We start from the raw sequence: 14,255 nt of genomic DNA, 5'->3' as shown, positions 1-14,255 counted from the left end.
TTAATTGAACCATTTGTTTGACTTTCTAATACGTAGGGATTAAAACTCAAGAAAAAGAAATAAATTCTTAAAACATTAAAAGTTAGTTCTTAAAAGTCAATAAACACTGAAGTAATACTTAATAGACACAATGTTAAAATACAGCCTTTCATCTTAGCCATCAAAACTCAAAGATAAAAACTCAAGATAAAAAAACAGAACGCCTCCTCCTCCTTAATTTTGAACCACCACTTCTTTCCTTAACATTTATTTAGCACTATACATGCCCATAATAATAAGAATGACAATTTATCTCTGTTCCATCACCATTATCAAAAGCCAATTCATTGGTCTGGACTGCCTGAAGAATCTGCATTCGTATCACTTCTATTTTTGTCTTGCTGTCTTGGAGCAGCTGTTGAGCTGTGCCATGGAGTTTCCGATCCTATTAAGAATAAGTTTGAAAAGGTAAGCAGCTACAGAGACAAATAAACCATTTTTATAACTTCTAAGTAAGATCAAATGACATCAGCAAGTGAAAAACAAGGGTCAAAAGAATACTGTGAGCACTATAATATATGTACTTGGGGTAGATACATTTATTTTGAAAGGCATCAAACTGATAGGGTGAAAAATAAGAAAAACAACTCCATTAGTTAAAAGTTAGGGAGTAAGTTATAGTGAATAAACTTCTATCATGTCTAAAGACTTCAAGAAAGGTCCCGATATAAGTGAAATAATGTTACTGTCCTACCTCCCAGTTTAGTTCCAGTAATACTGAATCACAAAAAACTTACCATTTAATGACCCAACTCAAAGATGTCCATGTGGCAATCCCCAGAACCTTGTGAATGTTACTTTACATGTGAAAGGGAAATTAAGATAGCAGATGGAACTGAGGTTGTTAATCACCCAACCTCAAAATACAGAGGTTATCCTGGATTATCCAGATGGACCCAATGTAATCATAAGGGTCCTTAAATGTAGAAGAGGAAGGCAGAAGAGGAGGTCACATGAGAAGAACCGGAGCCACTGTTTCTGGCTTCAAAGACAGAGGAAGAGGGCCACGAGCTAAGGAATATGGGCAGCCTCTAGAAGATGGAAAGGGTAAGGAAACAAATTTTCTCCTATGTCCTCCAGAATGTGAAATCCATTTTGCACTTCTCAATTACGAAACTGTAATGTAATAAATTTGTGTTGTTTTAAGCCACTAAATTTGTGATAATTTGATACAGCAACCACAGAAAACTAACAGAATTTTTTTCAAACGTTTCATGAGAAAAGTAACAGAAGTTAATGCCATCTCCTACTTACTTATATTAGTTGTCAAAGTCTAGTAGGCTTCAATCCACAAAAAAGAAATGATAAAACTAAGCATCAAGTTAGGAAGCACTTATTCACAAGAAAGACCAATTTTTGCATATTATTTAAGCAACTCTACTTTTATCACTAAGGCAGTCAGTATTAATCTGGAAATAAAATAGCATACAATCAACCTATATTCTCCAGAAGACTCAAAACTACTAGCTAAGAGACAAGCGTCAGATGTGCAGCATCATATCATAAACCAAACACACACAGTACAGCATGACACTGAATTAAGGGGAGGACGGAGACACTTGTGATGGGAGAGGCAATATATACGAGGGGAAAAAAGTGAGCTGAAATATATCACATTAAACACCAATACAACACATTAAAAAAGTGAGCTGATATATATCACATTAAACACCAATATAACTAGTTAAACACGTTATATACAGTGGAGGAAAAAGCAATTAGCAAACTTATGAATTTTTCTTTCATTTCTCTCCTGTTCCCATGGTCACTCATTTAGGGGAGAGTTTCTGGTCAGATTTTGTTCTTTATTAAATAAAATATTTGGATTTCACATTGAGTCGAACTTAAATAGTTTACTAAGTCCCTTAAATATTCATTTACAACATGAAGCACACACACACACTATACTTTTTTAAAATTATGCTTTACCATTAAGAACATTAGCTTGAATCTGGTGTTTGTCTATGACTCATTAGATATGCTTTTATGAATATACCTATTAACCTTCCAAATTTAAAATAAAAATACTTTTTAATTCCTCTTGTTATCCAGTATTAGGAACATCAAACTGAAGATATGAAATAACTTTTCCATTTCTCTGAGACCAGATTAGAGTAAGAGAAAAAGTTAGTATTTCAAAACTCCTAATTTAATGGGACAAATAGGTTTCTTGAAGAAACTATATAAGCAGGGATACCATTCTCTAAAATACAGAGCTTCTGTAAGCATTAGATAAAACTAAAATTATATTGCCTAGCATATGATTGGCATTAAAATGTTCTCTTTTAGAGGAATAAAAATAATGATTAATTACAGGATCTCAATGAAGTTCTAATGTAAAAGTATAAATATTTATATATGCTTTTCAATTAAGCTACTCCTTTTATTATTTTATCACTATGCGAAAAGACAGTAGTTCTGTCATTTACTTCTTTAGAAATGCCCTTCTTAACTATTTTAATTCAACGTGCAAGGAAAAGCATCTGTATTTCATTTTAAAAAGTAAATGATTTTTCCCACACATATTTCTGGAAGATGTACATAGATGTCAAAGTATGATAAAGGTTTTTAAAACTGACATTGGATATTACCTATCACAGGCAATTTACAGTTACTACATGTCAGTCTTATGCTTTCCAGCATTCAATGAATTTTTATTGTCAGTTTTATGTTTTCAGGCATTCGATGGATTTTTGTGTTGCGCACCTAATATGTTGAAGAGGAAAGCTAGATCCAAAGCATATGAACTGGTTTATATATTAGAGAAATACTGGCTTTTATGCTAAAACTATGAGAAGATTTTTACATATATAGGTTGAACCATATGAACATGCCAATATCTGATTCTAAACTTAAAAAACAGCAATTTCATATGGTTCAAACTAACAGACTAGATAAAGTCGTTAACTATTAGTAATTAGCATATTACATTCTACAAGTAATTATATTTCAAATGTACAATATTTTACAATTATAAATAAAAATAAAGTACATTTTATATTTTCAAATTATACTTTTTTACTTTATAAAAAATAACTTTTTGTTTTAAAAGTCATAGTGTGATATTATAAATATAAACTACACTATACACACAGCTTTCAGAAATAAATAAACCAATCATTATCTTTATTTTTCCATCACATATTTATGGCTTACTTCGCATGAATTAAATGTTGCCACATCCAGTAAAAATACAAAGATTAATCAGTTAGAATGCTACCCTATAAAACTTATAGTTTGAAGAGATACAGATATTATTATATGTAACAGAATGTTAAAAGTAGTCACAGAAAAATTCACAGGAAGATGGGATCAGTTTTAGTGGAAGGAATCCAGAAAAATTTTGTGAGCTTTTAATATAGGTTAAGACTGGAATATGTCAATTTTGGAAGATCTGAGAAAGGGAGGCCTAGATAGATGGTCCATACTTTCAAATGAGGAAAAAGAAAAGACTTGGAAGCATTTAAAAAAAGAAAAAAAAAAGTGATAGAGGCTAGAAAGAACCCCAGATATTAATAAATAGCTTAGTTTGTCATATGAATATATGAACAGGAAACATTTCTTCAGCATGTCTTATCAACTCCTCAGAGATTATTCTGAAAACCAGTGGTACTACTTAGCCATGAAATTTACATTCTAATGTTGAAAATAGATGATGAAATTGATTGTTATTTCAGGTAGTGGTAATGCAGTGAAAGGGATAAGGAAAGACATGGGTTGCTATTTTACATAGAATAGTAATGAAGAGCTTGCTGAAGTGGCAGCATCTGAGTAGAGATTGTAATGAAGTGAGAGAGAAAGCCATGAAAGTACTTGGGTGAAGAGCTATCTAGGCAGAGACAGTAAATGCAAAGGCCCTGAGGTAAAAGTGTCCTTGGTATGTCCAAAAGATAGCAAAGAAGTCAATATGGCTAGAGGGTAATGAGAGAGAATGAAAGAGTTTTGGAAGATAAGATTGGAAGGTAGCCAGGGGTAAATCGTGTATGAACTTGCAAAATCACAGTAAGGACTCTGGATTTTGTTCTAAAATAGCTAGAAAGCCACTGGAGGGTTTTGAACAAGCGTGTGAAAATATCTGACTTAACTTTTGAAAAGACAACTTTGGCTATAAAATGTTCAGGGGTAATAATTTTATCATACAGAATCCAATAACCAGAGTTCTGAAGAGGACTATCTACTGCCAAGCTGAGTTAATTATACCTATCACTAAATTTGCTCCCCATTATGAATTACCTATCATTGTGAAGGATATCACCATTCATCAGTCTGTTCACATAACCAATCTAAGAACCATCTTCAATTCTTCCTTTTTCCTCATAGCCAGGCACCACACATTTATTCTACCAAAACTGCTTGACTCTCTCTTCTTTGCTTTCGTTGCTGTTACAAGAGGCATTAAGCATGTTGAACCTGGACCACCACAGAAGCCTCCTTAAACTTGCTGCCTGTAGACTTGACCCTCTCTAATTAATTCTTCAAGTCTGAGGAAGATGGATGTGAACTTTCTAAACTGTAAATCTGATCGTGTATTTTCTTTGCTAAAAGTCTTTCAGCAACTCCCTACACCTTCTAAGACAGAATCTCAACTGCTTAATTTTGTACAAAGTACTTTATAATCTGGTTTGTTTTTCATTATGCTACACCTCTCACTATACTTCATGTGCTTAAAGCTCTTCTGGTGGGGAACAGAAAAAGTCCTGTTGGATTCATCTGAAGGACTTTTCCCAAATAAAAGGTGTCTTTCTGCAGATTCAGATGTTACCCCAGTAGGGCATGGCCTTTCATTGAAAATAACTGCTAGAGTTGATGACTGTTACCATTAGAAGTGCATCCTACCTACCCTCAGGTATGTCAGATAAGAAATTGCCATACGAAAGCACATCCTTAAGCAAGCCACTCTATCCCACAGTTCCTTACCCTGTATATACTGGGCTTACCCACATCACTATCCCTAGAAAGTAATTCCTTCTTAAACTCTAAATCATCCTTCACGTCTTATACTAAGACTTTATTTCTTCTGATAGTTAAGTGATTCTTCTCCACTGTGCTTCTAAGTAACTTGAACATACCACTATTATATATTGTAGTTATTTATACATGAGATCTGCTTTTTAGATAGTGTGTCTCTTGAAAGCAGGATATTATCTGTTGAGTACCTACTACGTATAAGACACTACTTTTATAATATTCATACTCCAGAGCCCAGCATAATAGTTATCAAACTGTTAACTACGTAATGACTAAATTAATATCCTACATAACTTCAATGTACAACTTTCCCTATTCTCATAAAGATATACTTTGACCCTATGAGAAGTTTAAAGATGAGAAATGAAACAGTTACCACCAAATCTCGACAAGAATAACTGGCAGGCCTACCTCAGAGACTATAGCAGCTTTAATATGCTCTGGACCTCCACTTGACCCCTTCTCAAATTAATGGATCTCCTAATTAAAACTAAAAGGCTACTGGAACTTATCTATTTGTTTTAGCAGGCTTACTAGTAGCCCTGTTTATTTTGGACTTGTGGTTATTGTAAGTTATCTATTTCCCTTTTAATACAACCATAAACCTGTTAAATTTGGGAAGCGGGGGTGTTGGTTACAGACCACTTTGAGAATACAGTGAAACCTATGGCCCTCTTATTCATCCATTTAACAATATACACACTCACTTTTCCTATAACTTCAAAGGATTCATGAACCTCTCAATCTAATCCAGCAACCGTAGGTTAAAAAACCTTACTCCAGAGGTGTTTTAATTTTAAAACACTCAGCATAATATAGTGCATTCACAGTTCCAAGAACACAGTATTTGCCTTATAAAAAGAAAAAAAGCCCAAAATAACATCTGATAAAAATGAAAAAAAAAAAAAACCCCAAACTAAAGGTCAATATTAAAAACAACAGAAAAACCAACTCTACCATCCCATAATAAATGTTCAAAGTTAGTGAAATCCCATAATAAATGTTCAAAGTTAGTGAAGTAGTATACTATGAAGTATCGGATCATGTAAGTAATACATCAAGTAGGAATAAATACATTTCTCTAAAAATAATTTAGAAATTATTTTAAAATACGGCATACAATTGAACTAATTTTCATAAATAAGGTTAAAAAAATCTTATACATATACACATTTCTCTCTTTTCAGCATCTTCACAAATTTCATCTGAATGGGTACATAGGGTACTTGTCTCCAAGCAAAGAGTCCTACTGTCCCCACCACTCCCCCCAATTTCAAATTCTTCCTAAACTTAAAAAACAAAAAGAAATACCTAAAACTTTTATTCTGAAATTACTTAAAATCTATTAAAATATGGAAGAAACTGATTTGCAGAGGCAAAAATCTTTAAGATAAATGAGTTGAAAGTAGAATGGTGGATTTTATAATAAATCAACCTTTCTAAGACGTTTTGCAAATTATAAAACTATAGAACCTTAGATTGGAAAGGACCTTCATGTTAATCCGGTTCAGTTGTTCCTATCATTTTCTCTTCCACATTATATCTCAGAGAAAGGACACATTCCTAATAGTAACAAGTGTTCCTCGTAACACTGGTTTTTAATTAGGAGTTACATGCCCATACCAGATTCCCTGAGAACCCAAAGATCTAGTCCAAACAATCATTAATGACAGAACGTCTTCTCTTTTCATTTGTCCTTTCTTAAAGATCTTTATGTAGTGATGGAAAACTCATTATAGCCAAAACTTTTTTAAATAAATTTTTTGTTTTAGAATAATTTTAGGTTTACAGAAAGCTGTAGTTTTCTGTGGAGAGTAGAGAGTTCCTGTGTACCCTTTACTCAGACAATTTTACTTAAAAATTTTTTATTGGTTGATTTTGGTAGAAATAATTTTTAAAATAATATTTTAGAAATCTTTTGTTTCCAATTTGTTGTACTGTCAATACACAGATTTGGAGGCTAAAATGATCTCAGAAATCCTAATACAGTGTTTAAACAGCAAAATCATGAAAAGCAGAAAAACGCAAAAAATGTGGTACTAAATAGGCGATGAAAAGGATACTTGTTTACAGTATAAGAGCTTAAACAAGAAGAGTACCATCTTGTTCAACATAAGCTGTGAACGTTCACATCAGATAACTCAAATTTTTTACCCCTCTGTGCATTGCCCACAAATGACTGTGAAAGTGCCACAAGTACTGATGTTGGGTTTCAAATAAATTTTATCAGGTAGGTTAATTCACACATGTGGAATCCGTGAATAACAAGGGTTGACTGTATACACACTTACATTTATTTACTGTACTTACCTTTGAAGATCCATTTGAATACATCTGTATCATGTTCTCTGCACCTTGCTTTACTTTAAGTTCTATATCCAATTGTTTTTGTAAGGCCATCAGTCTATTATTGCTGGTGGAACAACGAGGGTCACTACTGGGAGTATCTGGAGTCCTTGGGCAATCTGTAAGTTAAATAGTATATTAAAAATTATTTACTAGGACCAATTGCTGCTTAAAATTGGAAGTTAATATTTTCAAAGAATTACAAGGTTTGAGATGAGCTTGAAGTCACTTAAATGGAATCTCCTTATGCTTACAGAAAATACAAGAATTCAAGTCAAGAAAATATTCAAGTAGAGTTGTAGAACTATCTGCCAGGGATACTGTAGAAGTGACTACATTGAGTCTGAAGCTGAGTTAGATCATTGTCCAAAGTTTTTCTAACACAATTACTTTAAAATTAAATCAAATCAATTTGACTAGCGTATTTAAGAATTAAACTAAACTCCCTACTTATTACCTGATTGATTAGAGAACAAAGCATACTCAAAATTATACAGATTATACTAAAATAATTACCTATAAATAGGACTAAGGGTACTTCAAATATAATGCTAGCATTAATGAAAATAATCTAAGTGTATGCATAAAAGTTTTCACATTTTGCTTTCTACTATGATGGTAGGGGGTGTAGTCCACTGCTTTTCATAAAGCATACCATGGTGCTTCTATTTTGAAACAAAAACAAAAACTTCAAAATAGAACACTATTCTCAGTAATTCATTAGTGTTGAAACACATCTAATAATTCTACCACATAACTAAATTTCTTCATATTGAAGTTATTTTGTGTTTTATCCACACCAGGTCTCTAGATTAAAAAAATAAATAAATAAATAAAGCTACAAGACTAGGGTAATAGACCTGGTTCAGTTATAAGTAGCTTGGTAATCACCAGAAAACTGCTTAAACTGCAAGTCATTTAACCTTTGTGCTTCAGGGTTCCCTTCTCTCTCTAATAAAAGATGGTGTGACTAAGCAATTTTAATAAATATGTTTCATATTTGGTTTTATATTTCTTTAAAAAAAAGTCACTAGTTCAAAAACATTTTAAACATAATTTGTTAATTAACTTACAAAAATACAGATGCTATGTTAGATACTGATATAAAATAATATTATTTTATCATTTACATACTACTTTACAAGGTCTAAGTCCTGATCTAAGGGCTTTATTGACTCATTAATCCTCATAACAACCCTGAAACAAGTATTACACCTATATTACTGAAAAGAAAACTAGAGCACAGGGAAGTTAAGAAACTTGCCCAAAGTCATACAGGTAGTAAGTCAGTTCTGTTCCAAAGTCTAGCTTAATAACTGCTGTGCTATGCTGCCTCTTTGCCATTTAAAAGCCTTGTAAACAGCTATACTAAACACTGTGTGTATGTGTGTATACTTACATATATAACAGTATAATTATACACACACACAAATGTGTATGTATGCATATTAATCCTTAAAATAACATTTTGAGACATATTATCCACACTTTACATATCAGGAAGTTACAGTTATTAACTAGGATTCAAATTCAAGAAAGGTTTCTATTGCTACTGAATTCCCAAATTAGAAATGAGCTGCTCCAAAAGTTGATTTTTATAAGTTGACATATGCTTAAAGAAAACTACTATAAAAGGTAGACAAGCTTTCAGATCAGGCACACAAAAGAACTACTTAACATATTGCTATGGTTGGAATGTTTGTGTACCCCCAAAATTCATACATTGAAGCTCTTACGTGAGGATACTTGGAGGTGAGGCCTTTGGGAAGTAATTAGGTCATAAGGGCAGTCTCCCTGTTATGAAAGGATATGGTGAGAAGACACTGTCTACACACCAGGAAGAGGGCCATCACCATAACTGACCATGTTGGCACCTTAATCTCAGAGCTCTCAGCCTCCAGAACTATGAGAAATAAATTTCTGTTGTTTAAGTCATCTAGTCTATGGTATTTTGTTAAAGCAGCCTAAACTAAGACATAAATAAATACACACACACTCTCTCTCTCTTTCTCTCTCTCTACTGGCTGTGCCTAAGTCTGAATCTAGTTTTGGCACTGAGATTTAGTACAAACCATGTGATATGGGATAAATTACTTAACAGCTCTGTGCCTCATTTTCCTCATCTGTTAAATAGTGAAAATAACATCTACCTCACAGGATTATTGTGACTAAATAATTTATGTATAAAGAGGTTAGAAAAGGCCATGATGCATAGTAAATATCCAGTAAACAGTAACTAGTACTAGTCAGTGTACAAGTGTCAAGTATATCTCTGTTGAGTCCATAAATGAAGTGCACATTTATAGCAATGACTGAAAAGTGCATTCAGATCTGTGAACAGATAGGTTTTCTCCCCTACTTCCTGCTTTTTTTTTTAAACATAAATGATACAAGACTCTTGGAAGAAACTGAAATTATACAAAATTTGGTACATAAAGTTAATTTATAGCAAGCACATTTTTAAGAAGAACTGGAATGCATTCAGAGTAGAAGGACCTCAGCTGAGAAAAGTATGGAAATTTGTTGTCTGTAAAATACTTGATGGTGTTTAGCCTAGGGTAAGAGAAATGATTCTTGCTTAAACATTTAAACAACTGTCTATAAAAGAAGCTGTCCTCTTACTATCTCCTCACAGGGCAGAGAATTAGAACCAAAGGGTAAATGTAGTGAGTGCAAAAATTTCATCCCAGGATAAAGAGAAATTCCTTATAAAGTTAAATGGTTTACCTTAAAAAATGTAATAAAATCCCTTGTCTCTGGAAGCATTTATATAGAAGCTAGATTACAAACCATTAAAGATACTATATAAGAAATTCTTGCACATTAAAGAAGGTTGTCCAAGACACTGAAATACCCACTGATTCTATCGGTCTGTGAATTCATAATATTATAATATCTAACACTGTTTTCATGGAAAAGTATACTTTCAGTTTTAATAAGAATTTTAAGAACGTAAGAAATAACACAACGGTTAAGAGTCTGGGCTCTTGAGGTCAGAATGTCTGGGTTAAAATCCTGTGATTGTTACTTATTCGTGTGATCTTGATCAGATACTTACTTAATATGTGTTACAGTTATCTAACCACAAATTTGGGGTTACTGTGAAGATAAATCCTGTACAGTGCTTAGGCTAAAGTGTAGGGCTCAATAAAATTACATGTCAGGGCTCAGTTAAGCAACTATTTCTGCCATCTAATCTTCAAAGGAACTAACAATGGTTTGTAGTATAACCTTATTTTAGAAATAAGAAAGCAAACTCAGAGAGGTTAAGTAATTTGCAACGGTCACAAAAGTATATGCCAAGCCAGAAATTTAACTTTAGAAATGTCTTGTTTTATAAAGACCACTTTTTACTCATTTAGAGATTAGAGAAACACTTTGCTGTCTTCCTTAGATTTCACCTATTTTCCCTTTCAAACTATTTTACTTCCTTCCATTTTTTTTTAATTTTTAAAAATTTTAATACAATTTTTAAAGGTTACTTTCCATTTACAGTTATTACAAAATACTGGCTATTACTGGTGTTGTACAATACATCCTTGAGTCTTACACCAACAGTTTGTAGCTTCTACTCCCCCACACCTATATTGTCTCTCCCACCTTCCCTCTCCTCACTGGTAACCACTAGTTTATTCTCTATATCAGTGAGTCTGCTTCTTTTGTTATATTCACTTGTCATATTTTTTAGATTCCACATATAAGCAATATCATACAGTATTTATCTTTCTGTCTGACTTACTTCACTTAGCATAATGCCCTCCAAATCCATCCATGTTGCTGCAAGTGGCAAAATTCTGTTGGCCATTTTCATGACTAAGTAGCATTCCACCATATGTGTATATATATATATATATATCACAGCTTCTTTATCCATTTATCTGTGGATAGACACTTAGGTTGTAGCCATACTTTGGCTATTGTAAACAATGCTGCTATGAACATTGGGGTGCATTCATCTTTTTGGTGTTTTTGTTTTTTTCAGATATATACCCAGGAGTGGAATTACTGGGTCATATGTATTTCTATTTTAAGTTTTTTGAGAAACCTCCATACAGTTTGCACCAATTTACATTCCCACCAACAGTGTATAAGGCTTCCCTTTTCTCTACCTCCTCGCCAACATTTGTTTTTTGTAACTTTTTGATGATAGCCATTCTGACAGCTGTAAGGTGATACCTCTTTGTGGTTTTGGTTTGCATTTCCCTGATGATTAGCAATGTTGAGCATCTTTTCATTTGCCTGTTGGCCATCTGTATTTTCTCTTTGGTAAAATGTCTATTCAGTTCTTCTGCCCATTATTTATTTATTTATTTATTTTTAATGTTGAGTTGCATGAGCTGTTTACATATGTTGGGTATGAATCCTTCATTGGGTCATATGATTCGCAAATATTTTCTCCCATTCAGTAGGTTGTCTTTTTCGTTTTGTCAATGGTTTCCTTTGCTGTGCAAAAGCTTTTTAGTTAGGCTCCATTTGTTTAATTTTGCTTTTATTTCCTTTATTTTAGGAGAAGGATCCAAAAAATAACTGCTGTGATTTATGTCAGAGTGCTCTATGTTTTCTTGTAGGAGTTTTAAGGTTTTTGGACTTACATTTAGGCCTTTAATCCATCTGGAGTTTATTTTTGTATATGGTGTTAGAGAACATCCTAATTTCATTCTTTTGCATGTAGCTGTCCAGTTTTCCCAGCACCACTTACTGAAGAGACTGTCTTTTCCCCATTGTATATTCTTGCCTCCTTTGTCATAGATTAATTGACCGTAAGTTCGTGGGTTTATTTCTGGGCTTTCTATCCTGTTCCCTTGATCTATTGTCTGTTTTTGTGCCAGTACCATACTGTTTTGATTACTGTAGCTTTGTAGTATAGTCTGAAGTCAGGGAGCTTGATTCCTCCAGCTCTGTTGTTGTCAAGATTGTTTTGGCTATTCGGGGTCTTTTGTGTTTCCATAATAAATTCTAAAATTATTTGTTCTAGTTCTGTGAAAAATGCTATTGGTATTTTGATAGGAATTGTACTGAATCTGTAGAGTGCCTTGGCTAACATGGTCATTTTAACAATACTGATTCTTCCAATCCAAGAACACCGTGTATCTTTCTGTTTGTATCATCTTCAATTTCATTCAACAGTCTTTAGTTTTTGGAGTACAGTTCTTTTGCCTCCTTCGTTAGGTTTATTTGTAGATATTTAGTTCTTTTTGATGCAATAGTAAACAGATTGTTTCCTTCTCTTTCTGACAGTTCATTGTGAACGTATAGAAATGCAACAGATCTCTCTGTATGTTAATTTTGTATCCTGCAACTTTACCGAATTCATTGATGAGCTCTAGTAGTTTTCTGGTGGCATCTTTAGGATTTTCTATGTATAGCACCATGTCAGCTGCACAAAGTGAGTTTTACTTCTTCCTTTCCAATTTGGATTCCTTTTTCTTTTTTTTCTCTGATTGCTATGGCTAGAACTTCCTAAAAACTATGTTGAATAAAAGTGGTAAGAATGGGCATTCCTGCCTTGTTCCTGATCTTGGAAGAAATGCTTTCAGCTTATCACTGTTGAGCATGATGTTAGCTGTGGGACTGTCATATACGGCCTTTATTATATTTAAGTAGGGTCCCTCTATCTTCATTTTCTGGAGAGTTTTTTTTATCATAATAGATGTTGAATTTTATCAAAAGCTTTTTCTGCATCTATTGAGATGATCATATGGTTTGTTTTTCGTTTTTTTTTTTTTTTTTTTTGCGGTACGCAGGCCTCTCACCGCTGCGGATCACAGGCTCCGGACGTGCAGGCCCAGCGGCCACGGCCCACAGGCCCAGCTGCTCCGTGGCATGCGGGACCCTCCCAGACCGGGTCATGAACCCGGGCCCCCCGCATCGGCAGGCGGACCCCCAACCACTGCGCCACCAGGGAAGCCCCCGATCATATGGTTTTTATTCTCCAATTTGTTAATACTGTGTATCACACTGACTGATCTGTGGATATTGAAAAATCCTTGCATACCTGGGATAAATCCCACTTGATCATGGTGTATGATTCTTTTAATGTACTGTTAGACTTGGTTTGCTAGTATTTTGTTGAGAATTTTGGCATCTATGTTCATCAGTGATATTGGCCTGTAATTTTCTTTTTTCGTGATATCTTTGTCTTTGGAGGACAAACTAGGAAATTATAATTCTACAAAAATAACTCAAGAGATAATTACCTATAAAAATCAAGGTGCTATGAGGCACCTCAAATAAATTATAGAGTCAGAAGATATTTGCAATCTTTAAGTACCTAAAACGGTGGGTTGACTAACTTAATACTCCATGTGCAATCTCCTTCTCTCTTGCTTAAATTAAGAGCAGGTTAAGGGGACAAAGAAAACAAAAAAACAAGATTTCTCAGACTTACTTGCATTTGGGGGATAGGGAGAAGGCAGTGAATGCATGGTGCATGTGACACAATCCCGGGACAGATATAAGTAGACATTTGTACCTTTGTGCTTCTGAGAATGTTTTTGCTTTTCTGAACAAAAGAGACTTATTAGGCTCTCATCATCCTGATGAAGTAAAGCTTGGATGTTAATAAGAGCCCAAGAAAAGGCCCAAGGACTCTTACAAAGTAGGCAGTCAGATCAAGAAAAACATGATTAAAGACAGGAACCTAAAAAGTTGTCATCCATAACAGGTGAATTATTTGTTGACTTGCTTTTGGCTTGGGGTGACTGGCAGGGAGGGGAAATGGATATTCTTTAAAAAAAAAATTCTTACTGCTCTCATACAGGTTTGAGGCAGGAAATCATACCATCTATGTGCCCCCCCCCCCAAAATTAATCATAAATTTTATTTTAATTGGCCTCAGGTTGATAATGCTTTCAGGCATCTTACAGAAACAAATGCAAATCCTCTTTGAAAGAAAGCACTTT

At 33.8% G+C, this 14,255-nt stretch overlaps 1 protein-coding gene across 3 annotated transcripts in view; it reads right to left on the bottom strand.

Moving 5' to 3' along the window:
* PKN2 (protein kinase N2) overlaps positions 1-14,255 on the bottom strand; it is a 164,895-nt gene that overhangs the window by 101,277 nt on the left and 49,363 nt on the right. For all 3 annotated transcript variants that reach the window (XM_024743555.1, XM_024743553.1, XM_024743554.1), the window contains exons 3-4: positions 7,318-7,472; positions 307-424 (exon numbers count right to left, since the gene is read on the bottom strand). In XM_024743555.1, the coding sequence (XP_024599323.1) occupies positions 307-424; positions 7,318-7,472 (273 nt within the window). The remainder of the gene's footprint in view (positions 1-306; positions 425-7,317; positions 7,473-14,255) is intronic.

Source organism: Neophocaena asiaeorientalis, unplaced genomic scaffold, assembly GCF_003031525.2.
Source record: "Neophocaena asiaeorientalis asiaeorientalis breed wild unplaced genomic scaffold, Neophocaena_asiaeorientalis_V1.1 scaffold317, whole genome shotgun sequence".
Classification (NCBI taxonomy): domain Eukaryota; kingdom Metazoa; phylum Chordata; class Mammalia; order Artiodactyla; family Phocoenidae; genus Neophocaena; species Neophocaena asiaeorientalis.
Note: the sequence above shows the minus strand (reverse complement) of the source record. Positions and strands in the feature narration are given on the sequence as shown.